The following is a 21,248-nucleotide window of genomic DNA, read 5'->3' as shown; positions in this document are numbered from 1 at the left end:
CCTGGTCAACCAGTTGTTCCACGCTCTGAGTACCAAGTATTTCTCTGTGGCAGTTATTTCCAACATTAGAGGGAAAAGCAGCTTGCTTCAGAAGCAAACCCACACTTGAGAAAATGCAAGTTATTTAAGAAGGCCTGCAAACATGAAGAAGCACTCAGGATGGCAGGTGACTTTGAGTAGCATTGTTAGTAATGGGCAGTCTGATCATCAAATGTTAAGATGTTAATGATATAAATTTTAGGTTTCTAAAAATAAATTTTAGAACATAAACGGGGAAAAACCAAATTCATTTTTTAAAAACAAATTTCTAATAAAATTATAAATGCACTTTTATCTTTGTGTGTATATGTATACAGTACATGCATACATGGTTTGTGTATGTGTGCCTGTGCACGTGTGCAGAGGCAAGGACAATGCTGGTGTCCTGCAACATTTATCACTGGGGCCATTTTCTCTAAGTCTTACTTGCCTGGTTAACATGTTCAGTGAAGGTGGATCAATTACCATGACTCACCTCACTCGGACTGCTAGCATCCCTGTGACTTGCTGGGTCTCCTCCATCCTGAACTCAGTGAGGACCCATGAGGCTCAGAGTAACTACCAAGCTTCATGTTCAGGGTTCTGACAACAGATCATGCATGCTTTGGGATCGTTTTGGGGTCTTCCCAACTCAGGGTCTAAACGGGGTTTGACCTTAACAAACGGTGGCCCATGGTTCTCATGGACATGCCTGTCTGTCCCTGCTCTCTAGTGCCGTGAGCCACACTCCCATCCTAACAGATGGGATCTACATACTGCTGGTAAAACTGGACAGATTAGAAGGCTATACATGACGTTATACATGAAGTTGACCTACAATACAGCAAGCATCAAGTTCACTGAAATTATAACCCTGACCTCCAAATAAAACATGCATCACTGACAGGTAAAATTCAGAACTCAAGATAAAACATTTAACACTTTCTCCAACTAAGAAAACTTAAATAATATTTAAAAGGAAGGCTAAAAATAGTGACTTGGGCCAGAGAGACGACTGAGTTGGAAGACTGTTTGTTACGCAAGCATGAAGATCTGAATTTGGATCCCCAGAGCTGACTAAAAAAAGATATGGATGTGTTGGGGTGGATAGATAGCACAGCAATACTTGGTGGACATGGGTTTGGTTCTCAGAACCCACATAGTAGTTCACAACTGCCTGTAATTCCAGATCCATGGGATATGATATCTTCTTGCAGGCTCCGTAGGCACTGTACACACATGGGACACAGGTATGTAAGCAAAACACCCATACACATAAAAAATTAATCAATCTTTAAAAAACAAAAAAAAACAAAAAAAACCAGGCTTGGTATGGTACTGTGAACCTATTGTCTAGTACTAGGAGCACAGAAGAGAGGCAGGAAGGGTCCCTGGAGCTCAATGGCCATTTAGTCTAGCCCAATAGGTAACCTCAAGGTTCAGTGAGAGGAGTAGAAGAAAATATTCAACATCAACCTGTGGCCATGTGTACAAGCACCCTGACATCAGGAGCACTCTCATGAATACACCATACGCAAAAAGTGCAAACAAAGAAACACTTTGTAAGCCTCACCACACTGCACATAGTATGTCCTCATTATTTAACTGTGAGGTTAACTACATCTTCAATGCCAGTTTACAAGTAAACAAACTTAAAATCCATAAACAACTGAGCTGTAGGCCTGTATTAAAGTGCAGTGAGTACTACCTGACTACACAGTGCTGTTCACTGTTTATCAATGATAGATGTATGTATATATGGTAAGTTCTCTCTGTATAGCCCAGACCGGATTAGAGTTTGCTTGTGGTAGCCTGGACTGGCCTTCTGATGGCTCAGATCACAGGCACGAATGACCATGTCCTGCCAATCTAGTTTCATAAGGGAATCCTCTTCAACCTTTCTTCATTTGCTGACACGCAATTTTTAAACAAATAAAAAATAGGCATTGTTGGTATATGCCTTTAATTCCAGCACTTGGGAGGCAGAGGCAGGCAGATCTGTGTGTTCTAGGCCAGACTGGTCTATGGAAGGAGTTCCAGGACAGCCATGGCTGCTACATAGGGAAACCCTGTTTCAGGGGCTGGAAAAAACACTACACACACACACACACACACACACACACACGCACACGCATGCACGCATATACATATATACATACATACATACACATGTATATATGTCCCATATGTTACACATACATATATACAACTAATCATACATACAAAAATAATAAATAAATCTTTAAAAATAAAATATCCTTTTTTTTAATGTAGGCTATCATACTGAAGTATTTTACAGTAAAATATATTAAAAAGCACAATTTAATTGTTGGGACAAGCAGTAGCATGCACAATCCTTGAAGAATGATGTAGAAATAAAAAAGGAAGACAGAAGACGGGTAAAATTACTGAAAATGTTGACAGTGCTTGAAGATGAATCACCTATTCACCACGTGATTTCTTCTACTTTTTTGTGTATGTCTGAAAATTTCCATATTAAAAGGTAAAAATAGAAATAGTTTTCATAAGCAGTTTTCATGAGACATTGAGGAGCATGAGTGTGAAATTATACAGTGTTATAGGAAGTGGAGCTGGATTATAAGGCCAATAAAATTAATCAGAGGGCCTATACGTGTGAAGCCCAGAGTTCCAGATTCTAGAACCTATGTAAATAAATACCAGGCTGGTGTGGCTACCCACCTATAATTCCAACATCAGAAATAAGCAGGGATGCCCCCAACAAGCTGGGAGCAAATCTAACCATGTCAGCAAGCTCCAGGCTGGTTTGAGAAACCCCATCTCAAAAAGTAGCATGGGTGTGCCACTGAAGTGATTCTCAACATTAACCTCAGGCCTCCACAAGCACATGCACACATGAGCACCCACACACATGTATACACACCTCAGGCCTCCACAAGCACATGCACACATGAGCACCCACACACATGTATACACACCTCAGGCCTCCGCAAGCACATGCACACATGGGCACCCACATACACGCATACACACATGCATATTGCACCTACATGAAAAACATAAAGTAATCAATGAAATAAAATATTCCACACCTCTGGACAAAAGACAAACAGGTAAAAGGGAAATCGATTCTCTGGGAACATTAGCTTTGCTGTCACTCAACAACTACAGTAAGAATGGACTTCACCTGTGCCATATGCAACTCAGCTGGGACACTATTCATCAGGTTGGAGACATCTCGATGGAATTTTTTTCTCCAGACACTTGTTTTTTCCTTCTGGTGTGATTTTTACCAAAATAACCTTTTCTAAGCAACTTGCCTCAGTTGGGTTTTCCTACTGCAAAGTTAAAGCGCTGTTAGCCTGTGTCTGTGGTAGAGCAGGGATACAATTAGACCATGACAGCGCTGAGTGTCAGTCCATGGGGCCCAAGTCAGGCAAGTGAACATCTTCCCCTTCATTTCTCATGCAGAAGTAGTAACTATTTGGGAGGTTTTTGAAACACAGGATATGAAATACAAGCACTCTTTGTAGAACAATATGTCAAGCTCTCCTTCGAGATAAAAATCCTAGCTGAAGCTTTTAGACATAGTGATGGTAAGCTTCCCAAACCAAATTCCACCAGCAGGCCATCATGGTTATCTTTGGCCACCTAGCCCTACACTCAAGGGAATGTATATGTGTGCATAAATATGTGGAGACCACAGGACAATCTCAGATGTCTCTCATTCCCCAAGCATCACCCATCTTCTTTGTTTTTGTTTTTTTCCAGACAGTGTCTCCCACTGGAATCTGGTGTAATCATTTGAGTGGGATAACTGACCTGCAAGCCCTAGAGCTCTGCCTATCTCTGTTTCCCATCATATGCCACCACGGCCAGTCTAATCTATGTGAGGTAGGACTTGAGCTCAGGTAGGCCCTGATGTGTGCTCAACAAACATGTTACTGACTGAGCCATCTTACTCTATTACATTCATCTGGTTGGTTGGTTGGTTGGTTCATTTTGGATTTGTTCAAAACAAGCTTTCTTTGTGTAGAACGGTTCTATGGCTGTGAGCGGCAGGAATGCATACTCATACTTAGTATATTGTCAAGAATGCAAAAGGTCACAGTGTATGTTAAGAGAACACATTTTAAATTATAAGGCATGTTTGAATTAGTCACTCCAGGACTAGATATGCTTCCCAGAATATACACAGGTATATCAGACAATAAATGTAAAGGTCATGCAACTTTATGTATTGCAAATTAATTCCCATAAGAATCAAGTTAAGTAAATATTACTTTTAAGATACGTTTTATCCTGAGTTAACCCAGTTATATATCCCACAGAAAGATTCCAAGTTCAAGGGCATTCTTGGTTGCACAGTGACTTCCAGGCCATCTTGGAATATGAGACCCTATCTCAAAACAAACAAAAGGACACACACACACAGAGAAACTTTAGAAATCATTTTAAAACTTTAAAAAATTAAAAATTTTAAATTAAAAGGAAACCTAGGGAGTAATTTTCTGGAAACTAGAATAAGGAAGAAATAAAATGAAATAAAAAGAAATTTAAAAAATGAGAGGAAAGCCAATTATATGATCAATCTAAAAAGTCCAACCTTTGTCAGTAGGAATTCAAGAAAGAGAATTAGGTATGTTGTTCCTGTGATAAAAATTTAAAATATCTGGGTTATCACACACCTTGGAATTTGGATGGTCAGCTGTTTGAATGAAACATCTGGAGACTATTCTATATTATAGCAATTTTTCTCTGTAAATTATGTTGTCCTACCATCTCAGTTAAAAGCTCTTCAAATCCTACAATATTTTTTGCTACTTACTTCAGGCTCATATTCTGTTTCTGGTATATACTTTAGTTTAAACTCATTTGCTTTGAAGATGCCTTGAGTACCCATTAAGCTCTATGACCCTGTAAGAGGGCTAAGGGTCATAAGGAAAGGACATTCTTAGCTAAAATCATCATTTGAACCCAGCAACTACTCAGGGTCCCAACCTCAGGCTTGGAGGAACTCAAACAATGGTAACTGTAAACTAGCCTGACAGCCTTTGGTGGATCAACCTTTAAAGTCCTTCTCCATTCAATTTTCCTTGCAGAACACTTTATCTGGGTCTCTTACTCGGACATGGAGTTTTAGGGTACCAGTTAGAGGAATGTGTAGGCTATGAATCAGAGTCTACTGTGGAAACTAATCCTTGAGTCGGGATCACAATATTCCACTGGCACTCACCCCAGGGATTCAATATTCATTTAGGAGAACCGTTCAGTCATCACTTAAATAGCCTAGATTGGTTTTCTGTCCCTGCCAGGCTGTCAGCTCATCCTTAGCCAGCAAGGTTCTCTCTACCTCACCCCAAAGGAGCCATGACGTTATTCATTAATCAGCACTTTCAGTGTGGACGACTGGATGTGAGCCCCCTGACGTGGGTGCTGGGAACCGACTCAGGACCTCGGCAAGGGCGGTAAGCACTCTCTCCCCATAAGCCATTTCTCCAGGCCCTGGATAAAGTCACATCAGCTGCTCTAAAGAAAGAGCAATTGTTAAGGTATTTTTTTAATGTTGATTTATAGTTGAAAAGTAATATATGACTTTTATTAATGTTATGAAAATATAAAAACTGACTTTCCAACTTTCTCCTTTAAAGTAGCAAAACAAAAAGTCACAACTGTGCAGGTAAAGTATACAATGTCTCAATTATTACATAGTGCATTTTAAGAGTAAATAGTCTCAGTATTGTCTTGACTGGCAAGCCTGAAGAAAGTATGCTTAGAGGGTTCAAACGTTGCTTAAATAAGCCAGAAGAGTTAAGAAAAACAGAACATGCCAACAGTCCTCATGTTGAAAAGGGAAAATTTAACATAAGAACCATTTTTAAAGGAACACACAAAGGGGATAGAGATGGTTCAGCAGACACTGGGCATGGACACGGTGCACGTACATACATGCCAGGAAATCATTCATACTTATAAAATAAAAACAAATAAATAACACAGATTTTTTCAAATGGCAGACTTTGGTTAGTGCTCAACTATTTCCACAAGCAAAAGATGTGTATATAAATACTCTAATATCGAATGAAATGCCACCACATAAAGCTGTAAAGTCTGGATAGCATTATTTTCATTATGGCATGCTGTCAGCATACCAAACACAAATGCAGCCTCTCTGCTGCGTGTCCACTTTCAATGGCTAAACTCTGGGTCTAAACATCTGAATATAAGCTGAGTGTTGATATTTTATACACAATATCAGGACATTACTCTAAATCACCACTGGTGTCTTACTCCATACACACAGAAAAATGATCAAATCCAGTCAGTTACAAAGGTTCCATTTCTTTTCAAATTCTACCCCTCAAGCCGCCACTGATTTATGTCTAACAGATCTGAATATTAATATACCCATTCTTTAATTCTCATATTTTCTCTCTTCTATGAAATTGTTTTGTATTCAATAATGAATTCCAGCCATCCACTTCATAAATTCTTGAGTGTGGATGTAGGCAGTACTAAGTGTTGACAGAAACAGCAGATTTACTCCATTTTGGTGCACTGAGGAACACGGTTTTGTTTTGTTGTTTTTGAGACAGGGTCCCTCTACACAGCCCTGGCATCTGAAACTCAGTTATTCCCACACTCGGGCAAAGGCAGACAGATCCTTTCTTGGTCCACTTTCATCCCCTTTCTCTTCCTCTCACCACTGTTTTCTTTACTCCGTTCATTCTGGACCCTCTAGATGCCTCTGGCTATGCTCTCCCTCAGACCTACAACACAACCCTATCCTCAATCATACCTGGAAATGATCATGTCCTCATTTTCATTCACTGTTAATGTTCTTAATGCAAATTCTTTACTTGGCAACACATTTTTTTTTCTAGAAAGCACCATGGCTCATGGCTCTGAAAAATACTTAGAAAGTCCCCAAAAGGCCTGATCCTTTCTTCCTCCCACAGGCATCCAAGACCCTATCTAGAAATTTGTGGGCTGACAACTGAGTGTTTTCTAAGTGGGTTGAGTACTACAGACATGCTGCTGGGTGGGATTATATCCCAGGAGCCTTTTATATCTTAGCAAAGCTGAGACTGCTTTCAGCAACCACCTCATGTTGACAGCCCCCAGATCAGTTCACAGACTAGGACAAATCTACTTCTCTGCTGTTTTTAACATTTTTATTTGATCGTGTTGTCATCTGACTACAAGCTTCCAGCCTCCCACAGGGCCAGCACTGGAGCCTGAAGCAGACACCAACAAGGATTTGGATGCTCCGGGAATATGCTGACAGGTAACTGCTTCACCTTCTCCCAGCCTTCCCTTCCACTAATCTCCTCAATTTCAGCACAGGGCCTGGCCACACCCAGCAATGTAATGCTGCCAAGCCTCCTGCTTGGCCATGGCCCAGGTCTAATCTTGTCTTGTTAGCCATGATAGTCCAGAAAAGTTTACAACTGCTAGCACAAGCAGACTCCATATCTTACAAGAAACTGACACAGCTGTCTATTTCCCACAGTTTCTAGGAAGTAGCCTTAAAAACCTTGGCTCACTTCTACACAGAGGCTCTACTTGGTTTTATTTTCTCTAAATGTTTTATTATAGTTATCAATCTGTGTATGGGCACACAGGCGTGTGCCAGAGTGCACAAGTGGAGGTCAGAGCACACTTGTGGAAGTTGATTCTCTCCTCCTACCACATGGATGCCAGAGATTAAACTCAGGTCAGCAGCAAGTGCCTTTACCTGTTGAGCCATCTTGTCAGCATTATTTTATTTTTGGTGTCAGATGAGAGGCTGAGAAAAGCAAAGCAATGTTGTTCACATGCTCCAGTGGATGGCCTACACCCATGGAATCCGTGGACTATAAAAAGGGACGGGGATACAAAGTTGGGAAGGAGAAGAGAGGGTAAGCGTGGATTTGGACGGAGTTGGAGGGAGGAGTAACAGGTGATTATTATCAAAACATGCGTGCATCAAATTCTCAAAGTAGTAATAAAATATGATATTCTTAAAGAGGAATTACAGCTATGCATGGCAGTCCTACATAGTAGGACATGTAGTTTCCACCTACAGTTTTCAGTTCCCTCACACAACACTGACAGAACCCAGTCTGGGTTTTAACCACCCACACTTTCCTATCTGAGGTGCCAAGGTGAAGAGCAGAGAGTCCCCCTCCCATTCCTGGGGAAGACACCATTTTCTTTGTAGAGATCGAGTTTGTCTTATTTCATCTTAAATCACAAAATATTGCGTCTTCTCTGTAACACTTACTAAACCATACCATCTACACTATATTGAACTCACTGTATGAGGGCATCTATATTTGTTGTTTTTAGCTATTTTATTATTTCAACTTAGGCTCTAACCCTGGGGTTTTCCTAGTTGACTTTTGTTGGAGTCACCAATGAGCTCCTAACTACTGCATGCAATGGAGACTTGAGCTGTCTGTAGAAGCGCATGCTTTCTTCTGGCCCTTCCTTGCCTGCGTGTCACCAAGCTCTCCTGGCCAATATACTAGCTCACTGGGTCTCCCTTTTATCTTCTTCTATCCTGTCCTCATAATTAGTAGTCCCCATTGTGTTTCACGTAATGCATGGCCCAGCTGAGTAGATACTTACCTGAGGCTTTGAGCACACTCCTCCCTATTGGTTGAGATTCCCAGCTCTTCTCTGGGCTCAGCTCCCATTCCTCTAGCAGCACTACCAGGGCCTCTCTGTACCTGCACCACTCATATTCAGGCTGATCCCACCTCCTGTACTCCCTACCTAACTTCATGACAGCAGTGTTTATCCAATTACACAAGGTTAAGAAAAGTTAGAACCACTTAAAATCCATGGTGCCACAAATAGTTATCTTAAAAAACACAAAAGTGATGGGGCTTGAAAGATGGTTCAGTACTTAGGAGTATATACCGCTCCTATAGAAGGTCTAAGTTGGTTCCCAGCTTGCAACAACCTGTAAGTCCAGCTCCTTGGGATTTGAGATTATCTGTTATCTGGACCCCTAAACTCACATACACATACCTACCACAGGCAGGCAGGCACACATGCACACGTACGTGTGTGTGCGCTCTCTCTCTCTCTCTCTCTCTCTCTCTCTCTCTCTCTCGCTCTCGCTCTCGCTCTCGCTCTCGCTCTCGCTCTCGCTCTCGCTCTCGCTCTTGCTCTCATTTAAAAAACATAAAGATGTCTATTTCCTAAGTGCTGTGTGCTAACAAGACATAAATGGCTTTCTTTGCCAGCCTATGGCAACTCCAACCCAAGCATCATGTCTTCCCTCCCAGGCCTTCTGTATCTCTCACTTGATTCACACTGAGTGACTTAAACCATAAGGCTCTTGCACATTTCTGGCCTTCATATACCAAGACTTCTGCCTAAAGCAGCAATTCTTACCAGGTGGCAGCTTGCCCAAGAGGACATGTGACAATGCCTGGAGCCACTTTTGACTGGTACTCTGGGAGGTGGGGGGGTACAACTAACATCTAGTGTATGATGGACAGGCTCCCTGCTTACCACCCTACAGCACACAAGACAGCCCCACCCCACAAAAAATTATCTGGTCCCAAACAGTGTTAAGGAGAATTCCTGCCCTGAAATATCAATCTGGACTTTTCTGGGAAACTTCAATTCACTTATCAAGACCCAACTTTGTATTTTATATTCTTTTACTGTCTCTGTTACTAGAATGATGCTATTCCTTTAAACAAAGATTATATGTTATCCATCTTTTAGTCTCAGTGCCCAATATTTAAATGTATGCTAAATGAATTAGAAATGGCATACTGACAGAGAATATATAATATTTCCAAGCAAATAAGTCAGGCCCCAAATACCTCTGAAGTCATTACAATTATTCACTTCTTAAAAAAAAAAAAAAAAACCACACACACACACTTTGGGAGCAGGGCAAATTTCTAAAACTGGTCACTTACATTGTTGGATCACAGTTCCAGTGTTGACATTTATTTGTGTATCTTTTTAAATAGGAAAGATTAAATGTCATTCAAGATAGAATTAATGTCTTAGATGATATCCAGTGAATTACATAAAATATAAAATATCAGAAAAATAATGAATGCTAAAATATGCAAATATTAAAAACATTGATCTTATGAAGAATTATTTAAAAAGTTGCTGAATTACGTCATCTTGAGATTAATGGCAATTATAATAATTAAGACATAAAAATATTTTGAGCTCTACTCCTTTAAGGTTAAGCAATATGCTTATCTAGGGTTAAGTACTAGACAGGGAACAGGAACCCTTTCTTAACAAAAAGCAGAACATAACTGGATGACGGAAGGAAGGCACAGCCAAGCCAAGGTGGAGCTCAAAGGTTACTAAACAAGGAAATGGAACTTCTCAGCACCCCAACAACCTAACAAATAAGACTCAGAACATACCACACAGGGAAAAGTGAACTAATAATAAGCAAGCAAACTACACACTTTAGAAAGTTCAGTACTTCCTAAATTTTCAGAACTGTGTATGTCCCCCTTGGCTTCTTAAAATGACAATCTACCATACTTATCAATGAAACACCAAACTTCTCCCAGCAGATCAAAGGCCACCATATTACCTTTACTTACACAGATAGTACTGCATTTGAAATGCAAAAAACCACCCACAAAAAATCCCCAAAAGGTTGCTTTTTGCTACACCTGAAAATGGACACCAAGAAGCAGGTTTTAGAAGCCCATTTTCAGTCTCAGCACAGAGGACAGCCTGTGTCTTAGATACAGGTTAAAAAGTCTTCACTAGACATTAAACATTAGTCATTTACAAGCTAGGATTATAAGAGAGCTGTAAACCCGACACTAGGCTGCTGGGAGCTCATAGCCAAACACATGAGAAGAGACTTGAGACTTCTCTGCCTAAACAGGGTCTCTGACCAAAGCTGTTATCTGATTTCACTGCTACTCAGTACAGAGAGCTGACACTACCAAGAGCGACTCCAGTTCCAACTTGTTAAATGTGAATGCAGACTCAGCATATCTGAACATGAACCCAGACTAACTGGAGACATGGGGAGCTGTTTATTTATAAGCTAGTTACAATAAACCACTATAATTAGATTAATATTATTGATAAACACGGCACTACTTACGAAATGTCATTACTGTGGTCACTCCGTGTTTAGAAAAGGAATTAGCATAAGCACTCGATTTGCCATTTATAAGTGAATTTAGACACAGCAGACAGTAAATATAACTTATATCACTTATACTATTTTTATAAGGTAATTGTTTAATACATGTTGAACAATTTAAAGTTCTCAGACAAGTGGCACCCTCTGTATTCTTTCACAACCAAGAGAGTGTAGGCATAAAATTAGGCATTAGGTTGGTACAAAGCAGTATTTGTTCGTTTGCTAGAAAGTTTAAAGGCCTGTGAAAACATACATTCTTAGCAATGCAAACGGCATTCAGTTTATATTTCACTGGATATATTTAAAGCACCCCTTTGGAAAGTATCAGTGACAAATGATAATGTTACCACAATAACAACCGTCTCAGGGCCAATTCTATAATTCTTTTCAGGTTAATAACTTCTTGGTTTTCTCTGAATATGGAGTCTGTGAGTAACACCTACTGAATCGGCGATTACTAATGTTGCTTCGAGACCCTAACACTCTCCACTTTTTTGATATGGTGGTTTTGGGGGAAGAGAATTAAGCCGATTATAATATTCTAAGAACTGTTTTAGAAAAATTTTACAAATGGAATGAATTAACTCTGAAACATAGATCAGAATTTGGAATCTGGTATCGCCTTCTCTCCAGTGAAGTAGCTGCACATATTAACCTCAAGCAAAAGAGAGGAAAAAAGCCCAATTATCTAATTTTCTAACTCCATCTGTCTAGACATTATCTGGATTTTCCCCCACAATATTTAATACAGCCATTGGGTGTCATGAAAAAAGGTAAGGTCCCTCCACTAGAAGGAAGGAAGAAAGGAAGGAAGGAAGGAAGGAAGGAAGGAAGGAAGGAAGGAAGGAAGGAAGAAAGGAAGGAGCTAGCCAGTCTATGTGTTGTCAATCTAGAGCTAATGCCATCAGAAAAACATTTAAATTTCCTGGAAGTTAGCAAATTCCTTCCAAATACAGACATTTTAAAGGCTACTTTAATTTTAAAGATTTTAAAATGCTTTGAAAAGGCCAAATTATATAAAAAGCCAATCTGGCTCATATCTGTTGCAGCTAAATGACTAATAAAATAAAGCAACCTTGTCAAAACAAACTACTGTAGTAAAATAAAAAATTGTAGAAACTATCTATTAAGTTTAAGCCAACTGAAACAAATAAAACTTAGAAATCAATACTGCAGAAAAAGTAAGTTACAGTTTGGGAGGCAGCATTCACTGGTAACTCAAGAAAAATCGGGTGGAACCAGCATTCCTGTGGCTAGGATGTATATAAATGCAAAATCCACTCATTTTTTCCTCTGCTTAAAACATTCAATATAATAGTCTTTTTGATCAACGATCTTACAAATGCATGCGTTTTAACAAGAAAATCCCATTTCTGAAGCTAAGAAGAACAAATGGAGCTGTTCAAGAAAACAAATATCCAGGATTGAGTGTTTTAAGACCCAGCCAGTTCTGGAAGAATTTTAGGATTTAAATCACTAAGGAATAAAGTTTTTTGTTTTTTTTTTCTTGGTGTTGTTGTTATTTTAAAAGTAGTGTATCCACTGGTAAAATAAAGAGTTTTACAAATAAAAAATTGATGCTTTCTAAATACTTCCTCACTAAGGGCCACAGAAAGGAACAGACTGTGTTATAATCAATTATAATCAGTATAACCAAGAGTTCCAGGAAGTATTTTTCAAGACCAGAGGAGTCTTACCTTACAAACAACGGACAGTTCATTTGTCAAGTCTCGCTCTCTCCAAAAACTATCAACTTTACCATCATTCCCAGATGCAAACTTTATGAACAACTGTGATGGTCCCCCCTTTGAACAACTGTGCTTCAGGCTGGAAAAACAGGAAATATTTGGGTATGCCCCACCCAGCGAAACACTTCTTTGCAAAGCAGCATGGCCTTTGCTTATCTGTGAATTTGGTCTTTCCAACTCTCCACGGATGTTTAAATGGTAATCCATGTCTGGTATGGTTGGTAAGCAAGGGGATGCCCTCCGTTTGAGCACGCCATGGTAGGAATCAGACTGGAGCTGAAGTTCTAACCTCTCTGATGTGTAGCCACCATGTGTGTTTGCACAATCTGATGTTGTTGGTTTTTGTTGAGTCAAGTGCACCGAAACACAAGAAAATCCTTCTGTCAACTTGTCACACACAGTTTGTTTGGGCCTATTATTTGAAATGACAATCTTCTTTTGGAATGAGCGCTTGGTGTGGAGCGGCCGTACATCTCTGACTTCTCCAGGAATACAAACCATTTTAGATAATCGAAGCCCATTGACAGCTGTCGACAGAAAGCCTTTGGTGCCAGTGCCAGTTCCATCTTCATGATGTGCACCTCGACTTGTCGGGGATACTGGTGGAGTGTTTGAAGAACTCCTGGGGAAAATGACCAAAGATGTGCAGCGCTTCAGTGGAACCTTCGAATTCCTACTCACCGGCAGTTTCAAAATCTCCACTCCATGATCCAGGTCCTCCTGGGCAAAGGGAAGCCTACTGGGACTTCTGCACATAACTTCAGGGGAATTAGTGCTGACTGGCACGCTTCTGTTGGAGGCGTTGTCAGAAGGTAAATTTCCACTGAAAAAGGTCTCATAACCACTACTGTCGCTGACAACACTGCTGGTGTAGGAGCCTCCACTTGCAAGGCTTGCACAAGATCCACAGTCACTGGCATTGCTGCTGTAAGACCCACTGTCACTGGCTGAGAAGTTACTGAGGCTGCCATTGTACAGCTCCCTGTCAACTCCACTGCTACTGCAAACACCATCCTTTAAAGCAAGGGTAAAGGAAGTATCATCCCCGTCAGCCACGGCAGTGCTGGATGGAAGACTCCCTTCGTACCTGGGCTGCAATGAGATCTGCAGGCAGCTGCTCTTTCTGTCAGTACTTTCAGAGGATCTATGCTCTACCCACGGAGCCAGTGGCGCCTGTCTGGGGATCAGCCTCATTTGAACCACATTTGCCACTGAGATCCGGGGTGGCCTCTTGCCGTGTGTGTGTACGTGGCTATCCAAGTCATCTCCAGAGGGTTCCGACAGAGGGTAAGTCTTGCTTCTTCTGGCTGCAAAGTGCAATCGTAAACTCTGTGCCATTTGTTCTCATTTCCAAGCATGTTCAGGGCTGAGAGTCAAAACAAAGAGCTCTGTCTGTAGACAGGCTAGCAGCAGCTGTGCTGCATCCAGAGAAAAAAAACCATCGGTGGTATTAAAAGAGCTAGTCAGGAGGCATCTTTAACCTCAGGACAACGTGAGATACCAGATTTCATATAACAGGACGACCCATCCCCGAGACTGACATTTCCCAAGTGTCTAGAATCGCTGGTAGTCAGAACGCCTTCACTGACAAAGCACTTGATTTCCAGCGACCTTTAAGCTGAGCTCAGCTGCAGCCCTGACTCAAAACACAGCCAACCTTGTTTCAATTATACCTTCGCCAATTTGCATGAATGAGTAACACAAGAACAACAAGCTTCTTGCATTTCAACGGGAAACCAGTTTTTCACCCCAGCCTTACAAAATGAACATTTAACTCCTGAAATCTCAGTGCCTACAACTTTCCACAGTGATTCTCACCACTAATATTTTCACCGAACACTATAGGATTACAGGAAGTGGGTACGAATAAAACCCATGAGATTGAGTATCAAACTGAAGATTGAATTTCCAAATAGTGGCCATACTGAGGGATTTAGTCAGGTTAGTTAATGCAGGGAACAAGGACTGTAATATTTTTTTAAGGAATGAGTAAATGGAAACAGCTGAATACACTTAGAAATATCAAAATGTGGGGTGAGGAGCATAAAACCTTACCATTAAATAGATAAATATTTTAGCATAACACAATTATGAAAGTGAAAGTTGACAGACTGAACTACAAAATGAGCCCAGTAATACTGTTGTAAACACCGAATAACCTCCTCAAGGGGAAATTAAAAAAAAGGCTGAGGAGAAGCTGTTACCAACCATTTTGTCCTGTAATTTTAAGTTTTTTTGCAGCCAAGTAGTACAGTCTTTAAATGATGCCATTTATATTTTGACTATTAAAATCCTGCCAAGAAATAGCCTAGGCAAACATTCCATTAAAAATATATGCAGATTAGACAGAAAAGCTACACCCCAATATAGTTTGAACACATTGGATATTTTATTCCACTGTGTGCAATTCATTCACTTAAAGAGAGTGTTGTGGTAAATAAAAAAGCCTAAAAAGGATTTAATACATCAAAAATAAACATATCTCAATGGCAATTCTGTTCTCAAAGAGTCCTCTGCTGGCCCCTACTGGTGCTTTAAAACAACCCATGTAGCTGTTAGACAGAAATACAAACCACACCACATATTTCATAACATAAACAAAGCAGACCCTTGTTTACATTTCTGCCCACTAGCATGGCCTCTGAGGTAGAATTACGAGTGCTGATAAAACACTCACAGCAGAGCAGAGAACAGTAGACAGCCTGTCCTTCACTGGTGGGGTGTGTGTGTGTGTGTGTGTGTGTGTGTGTGTGTGTGTGTGTGTGTGTGTGTGTGTATTTCTGATTTGTGTTTACAAAACCTTTACTGTATTTTCAGCTTATTCGGCAATAAAAGCTTAATATTTTAATTTCTCTCCCAAATGTCACAGACCAAAGTTGGTATTCTATTTGAAAGAAGCAAATTTATTTTTAAATAATACTCTAGGGTATATTTAAACCCCTTACCTGAATTTTATAGCAAGAACTACAGCAATAAGTATATACTGGCCCATTCATAGGAAAAGTAAAAAGGAAAATAGTTGAGTTATTTACACTACATGGCACTACACCCAAGCTGTGTTTTTTCTAAGTTTTTTTTCTAAGTAAAAGTAAATATGTAAAAGATATACTCATACTTTGTTTAAAAAGGAAAGCTGCCTAAGTCAGATCTGTTTTTAATTCCAATTTTCTAACAGTATTTTTAAGCAGTTAATCCATAACAAACTAGAATCTGTTAAATTTTGTCTGACTGACTGAAAGTAGACGTGACACTTTAGAAGACGCATAACCCACTAACTATGCCTTTACAGACTTCTGTAAGTATTCCTGCAGTATCAACCTTTTTCTGTAAGGAAGAAAAGTCCTAACCTTGTTTCTTCCTTCTAACATTCTGTTTGGATTAAGTTAGGAGTTTGCCATATTAACTAGGTCACATGTAATTGGGTAATTAAGTACCATCGAAGTACACAGGTCTTGGGATAAAACTTACAGTTAATGAGAAATTTTCTGATTATTAACATAAAACAATGCTGAGTATCAGACATGTTTTCTCCTCGACAAACAGCTTTGCAGTAAGATTTTAAACTTCTGGAGTGTGAGGATCACAATCAGGCTTTTTTTTTTCTTTTCCCTTTTCTCCTGATCCCTGATCCTACTGAACATAAAGCAGGCACCAAATTACTCCAGCTGGGAGGGTGGGGTGCAAAGGATGGGTAGATACTGTTTGCTTCCACCTTGAGTACCTAATTTTTTTCTTTTAGTACAGTGGGACTTTTGTTTGTTTTACTTTTTAAACTTGATCCATCCCTGAAGATGTAGCTCAGTTGGTAAAGTGCTCACCTAAAATTCACAACACCCTGGATAAGACCCCCCAGCAGCACCCTATAAACCTAGTATGGTGGAGACACATACCTATAATCCCAGCATCTGGGAGGTGGAAACAGGAGAATCAGAAATTCAATGTACGATAAGTTTGAGGACAGCCTAGGCTACATGAGATATTGTCTCAATACAACCAAAAATATAATCCAGTTGCTACTTCTGAAGGAATATTTTTAAGTTTTACAGATAGATAAGAAGCAGTGATAACTGAAGAACTGGAGGAATCAAGCTAAACAATCATTTCCCAAATGCTGAATAGCCCGAATGGTAGGCTCAGAACTCAGGCAATGAATGCAGAAGCACACACCACAGTTACCAGGAGCCAGTATCAACTCCAACCTCAAGCCAGAGGAATGTGATGTGCTGGCAGCCCTTATCTGGGAGGACTCTACTGTCCTGTTGAAACCCAGAGTCTGGAGAGAAATATAAAGGGTCCCAGGATGGAAGCTTGGATCCGATCCTCTGAGCTGTAGGGTCACTGGTTATGTCCCACGTAAGATAAAGTGATCATCTATGCTATATGGGCAGCTCTAGGTGCCACTGATTGCAGATGAACCTTGAACACTGACATCCACTGTGGTAAGTAACTGTTTTATCAACTTTGACTACTACATTAGGGCAGGAGGCTGTTTGAACAAATTCCAATCTACACACTGCTGAAGGTATTTCTAAAGATGTGTAGAAGACGAAAACCAGTGACCTTTCAGAAAAAGCAGATGGCCTTCCACAGTGTGAGTGTTCCTCATCCAATCAGCTGAAGGTCTCAAGAGAGAAGGTGTGACTCTCAAAGAGGCAATTTTACTTGTTTTTAAGACTTATTTTTAATATTTTTAATTATGCAGGTGTGTTTGTGCATTGCAAATAGGTGCTGTGTCCTTAGATGCCAGAGGCATAAGAGCCCTCTGGCACCAGTTATGGGCAATTGCTGGCTACTTGACACAGGTGCTGAGGGCCGAACTCATATCCTCTGTACCCACTCTTAACCACAGAGCCGTCTCTCCACCTCTAAAACAACCTGCCTCGCATGCCTCCAGTAGAGAAAGCTTGCTTGCATTCATTCAGCTTCCTCATAGATTCCAGACCCTCTTTCAGACCTACTGAGAACAATTACTAAGAGATAAATAAGACATGGACCACAACTACCACCCATAACCTCAAGTCTTAAAACCAGCTAAGAAAAAAAAAGCACGAACAATACATGATTCGGGAAACATTTTCCAGATACTTGGGAATTATTTCTACTTAAAATTATACTTGTGCTCTTCACCTCACTTTTCCCAAAGAGGTCTGCTACGACATGGTTTGAAGGACAGATGTTTGCAGTGCAGAGAGTCTGCCAAGGGCTGACCAGCCCAGTGGCTATAAATGTAACTTCTGAACTTCAGTTATGTGCTGAAGTGTGGGTGATGCTAGCTAGTTTTTTCTGGCCCCTGCTAGCTGCTAACATTCACTTCCTGAGAAAGCTCTACTCCAGGACACATGAAGATTGTCACAAGAGATACACCCAACACAAAGAAAGTTACCATGTTAAATGTTAAAACGACAGTTTAAATCTGAAGGTGGTGATGAGGCGGAGTTGGCAGACTGGTGTGTAATATGCAGGAAGCCCAAAGTTTGATCTCTAACTCCACATACAGCACCAAATGTGGATGCATACACGTGTAACCCCAGCACTGGAGAGACAGAGGCAGAAGACCGATGTCTAATGTCATTATCAGCTATCCTAGGGAGTTTGAAGTCAAGTTGGGACAGATACATGAAATCTTGCCTCAATAAACAAAGAATATAAAATAAATAGAAACAGCCAGGTATAGTATTACACGCCTTTAATGCGAACATTTGTTTGGGTGGCAAAGACAGGCAGACATCTGTGAGTTTAAGGCTAGTCTGGTCTACACAATTAGTTTCCAGCCAAAGCTACATACATAGTGAGATCTTGGGGAAGAAAAATATTTTTCCTAGAGTTGTTTTCCCAGCCCTTGTCTCCTATTAGACTGACATGTTCATTTTTATTTTAAATAACTAATCTTGTAATTTTAGTTTTTGGAGGTAGAATCTCCTATAGGCCTAAGACAATACCATGGCTCCTTGCATGGCTGATAATACCTTAACATGGGTCTTCTTGCCTCTGTTTCCCAAGCGCTGGATGACAGGCACGCACTTCCATGTCCTGTTTACTGATCTGTGCCAAATCAGAGCCAAGAGCGTAATGGAACTCCACAGTCCTTGATATGGGATCTTCTAGATCTTGACTAAGACACAGCTTTGAATTTACCTTCAACTGTTAAGTGTTAGCACTAAAGAGACAGTGGCAGCTAGGACTGGACATGGTCTTGCAGAGAACCAGAGTTCAGGTCAGAGCACCCATGCTGGGCAGCTTGCAGCTGCCCCAGGAAGATCTGATACCTTCTTCTAACATATTTGGGCACTGCACACAGCTACACTTGAGTGCTAAACAACCACATACACACACACACACACAAACACACAGGAAATTAAAAAGAAAATACCTTTTTTATGAGTTTTAAAGTTTGAAGTGCCGCATTATCATCTAGCAGTGTTTAGCCACTAATACCAAAGGCATTTCCCCTCCCATTTCATGACACACAGTACAGTACCACACACACACAAATTCTCAGGAAATGTCAATGAAACAAAGTGTTTGACAAACACCGATGTCGGCAGTGAAGAACCAGTAACATCCCATGGCAGTCACTGGAAGAAAGGACTAAACAGCCTTCTAGACTACATTTAAATAACTTGAATAACGTAGTCCACACCCAAGGATCAAGAAGAAAGTCACTTCAGTATAAACATTAGAGGGAACGTTGCACAAGGAGTGAAGTCAAAACCCCCAATCCCAGCATAGAAATGCCCTCAGGCATAGTGCAACAAGACACAGCAAAGATGTCTATAAATTGAGAAAAGCAATTCGAAATAAGTAGACTATGCACTATGGTTAATGCATGAATTACGGTATTATGACCTACAAGTGATAGAAAACTCTGCCTCGGTGAAAATGTGTCAATGTGGCTCAATCTCACAAATATAACACTTAGGAAATAGCCTGTCAGAAACACACTCAGAGGTGCTTCATGTTTAAGTTTAAACATACAAATGGGAACTAGAGAGATGGCTCAGTTAGTAAGAACTCTTGCTGTTCTCGAAGAGGGCCAGAGTTCAGTTCCCAGCAGCCATGTCAGGCAGCTCAAACACCTACAACTCTACTTGCAGGGGATCTCACACCATCTTCTGTCTACCGTGGGAACTGTATCTTGTGTACAAACATAGAAACACGTAAGTAAAATTTAAAAATATATATATATATATAAAAAAAAAAAAAAAAAAAGCTGGGCAGTGGTGGCACACGCCTTTAATCCCAGCACTTGGGAGGTAGAGGCAGGCGGATTTCTGAGTTTGAGGCCAGCCTGGTCTACAGAGTGAGTTCCAAGACAGCCAGGGTTACACAGAGAAACCCTGTCTCGAAAAAACAAAAACAAAAATAATAATAATAAAAAAATATATATATATCAAATCTTCTAAAAATGTGCAAAAGGAAACAATATATTCTTAGGAATATGTATATATATGTGCTTATAAATACATATGCATGGGTACACACACACAGTAAAAACATTTTACAAAGAAATGTTAAATAGAAAACTTGTAACAGTAGCACTACAATGGGCAGGAAAAGGAACACTACTGGAAAAAGTACAAGCGGCTTCAGAGGCTGCAGATGTTCTGGTGCCTCAGCTGAGGCATTTGAATACAGTCTTGCTACTAAATGTAAGAATTTGCACCATGTATTTTATGTTTATGCACACTTCATGATTTAAAAGTAAATCACCAGGGCTGGAGAGATGGCTCACTGGTTAGGATTGTTTGTTTGAACATTATGAAAAAACAGAGCTGAGAAGGCAACACATCTTCAGTCAGGTATCTTACAAATGCCCGTGACTCTAGGTGCAAAAGGTCTGATGCCTTCTCATCTCCATACTCAAAGGCATGAACACACATGCACACACACATACAAATAAATAATAAGTCTTAACATATAAAAGCTTAAAAGCTGACACTGCCTGTTGGTAATGAAGAGTATCCTTTGGTAAAAAAGACTGCTTTGATTATCAAGATTTTTCAATGGAGTATCTTCAGTCAGTAGTACAACTTATCATTTCCTGCTTGTAACTACTTTTGATGCAGGGCCTTCTAATATTAGTACAGGCTTTCCTGGAACTCTCTAGACCAGGCTGGCCTAGAACTACTTCATGCATGCACGGGCTCATGCTCACTCCACCCTTACGCGCTCGCGCGCACGCGCGCGCGCGTGTGTGTATGTGTGTGTGTGTGTATATGTGTGTATGTGTGTGTGTGTGTATGTGTGTTGGTGGTGGTGTTTTATTTTGACACAGGGTTTTGCTATATAGCCTTGGCTGTCCTAGAACTCACTCTGTAAACCAGGGTGGCCTTGAACTCACAGAGCTCTGACTGACTCTG

At 40.4% G+C, this 21,248-nt stretch overlaps 1 protein-coding gene across 2 annotated transcripts in view; it reads right to left on the bottom strand.

Annotated features, from left to right (window-relative positions):
- Nucleotides 1-21,248, bottom strand: part of Nedd4 (NEDD4 E3 ubiquitin protein ligase) — a 93,220-nt gene that overhangs the window by 45,078 nt on the left and 26,894 nt on the right. The window contains exon 1 of one of the 2 annotated variants that reach the window (XM_028771354.1): nucleotides 12,838-14,226. The exons of the other annotated variant lie outside the window; for it this stretch is intronic. Within the exon in view, the coding sequence (XP_028627187.1) occupies nucleotides 12,838-14,226 (1,389 nt within the window). Of the gene's footprint in view, nucleotides 1-12,837; nucleotides 14,227-21,248 lie in introns of those variants that run through there. 2 annotated transcript variants of the gene reach the window in all.

Source organism: Grammomys surdaster, unplaced genomic scaffold (assembly GCF_004785775.1).
Source record: "Grammomys surdaster isolate TR1022 unplaced genomic scaffold, NIH_TR_1.0 206, whole genome shotgun sequence".
NCBI lineage: Eukaryota > Metazoa > Chordata > Mammalia > Rodentia > Muridae > Grammomys > Grammomys surdaster.
The sequence above is the reverse complement of the archived record's forward strand: the minus strand, read 5'-3'. Positions and strand labels throughout refer to the sequence as shown.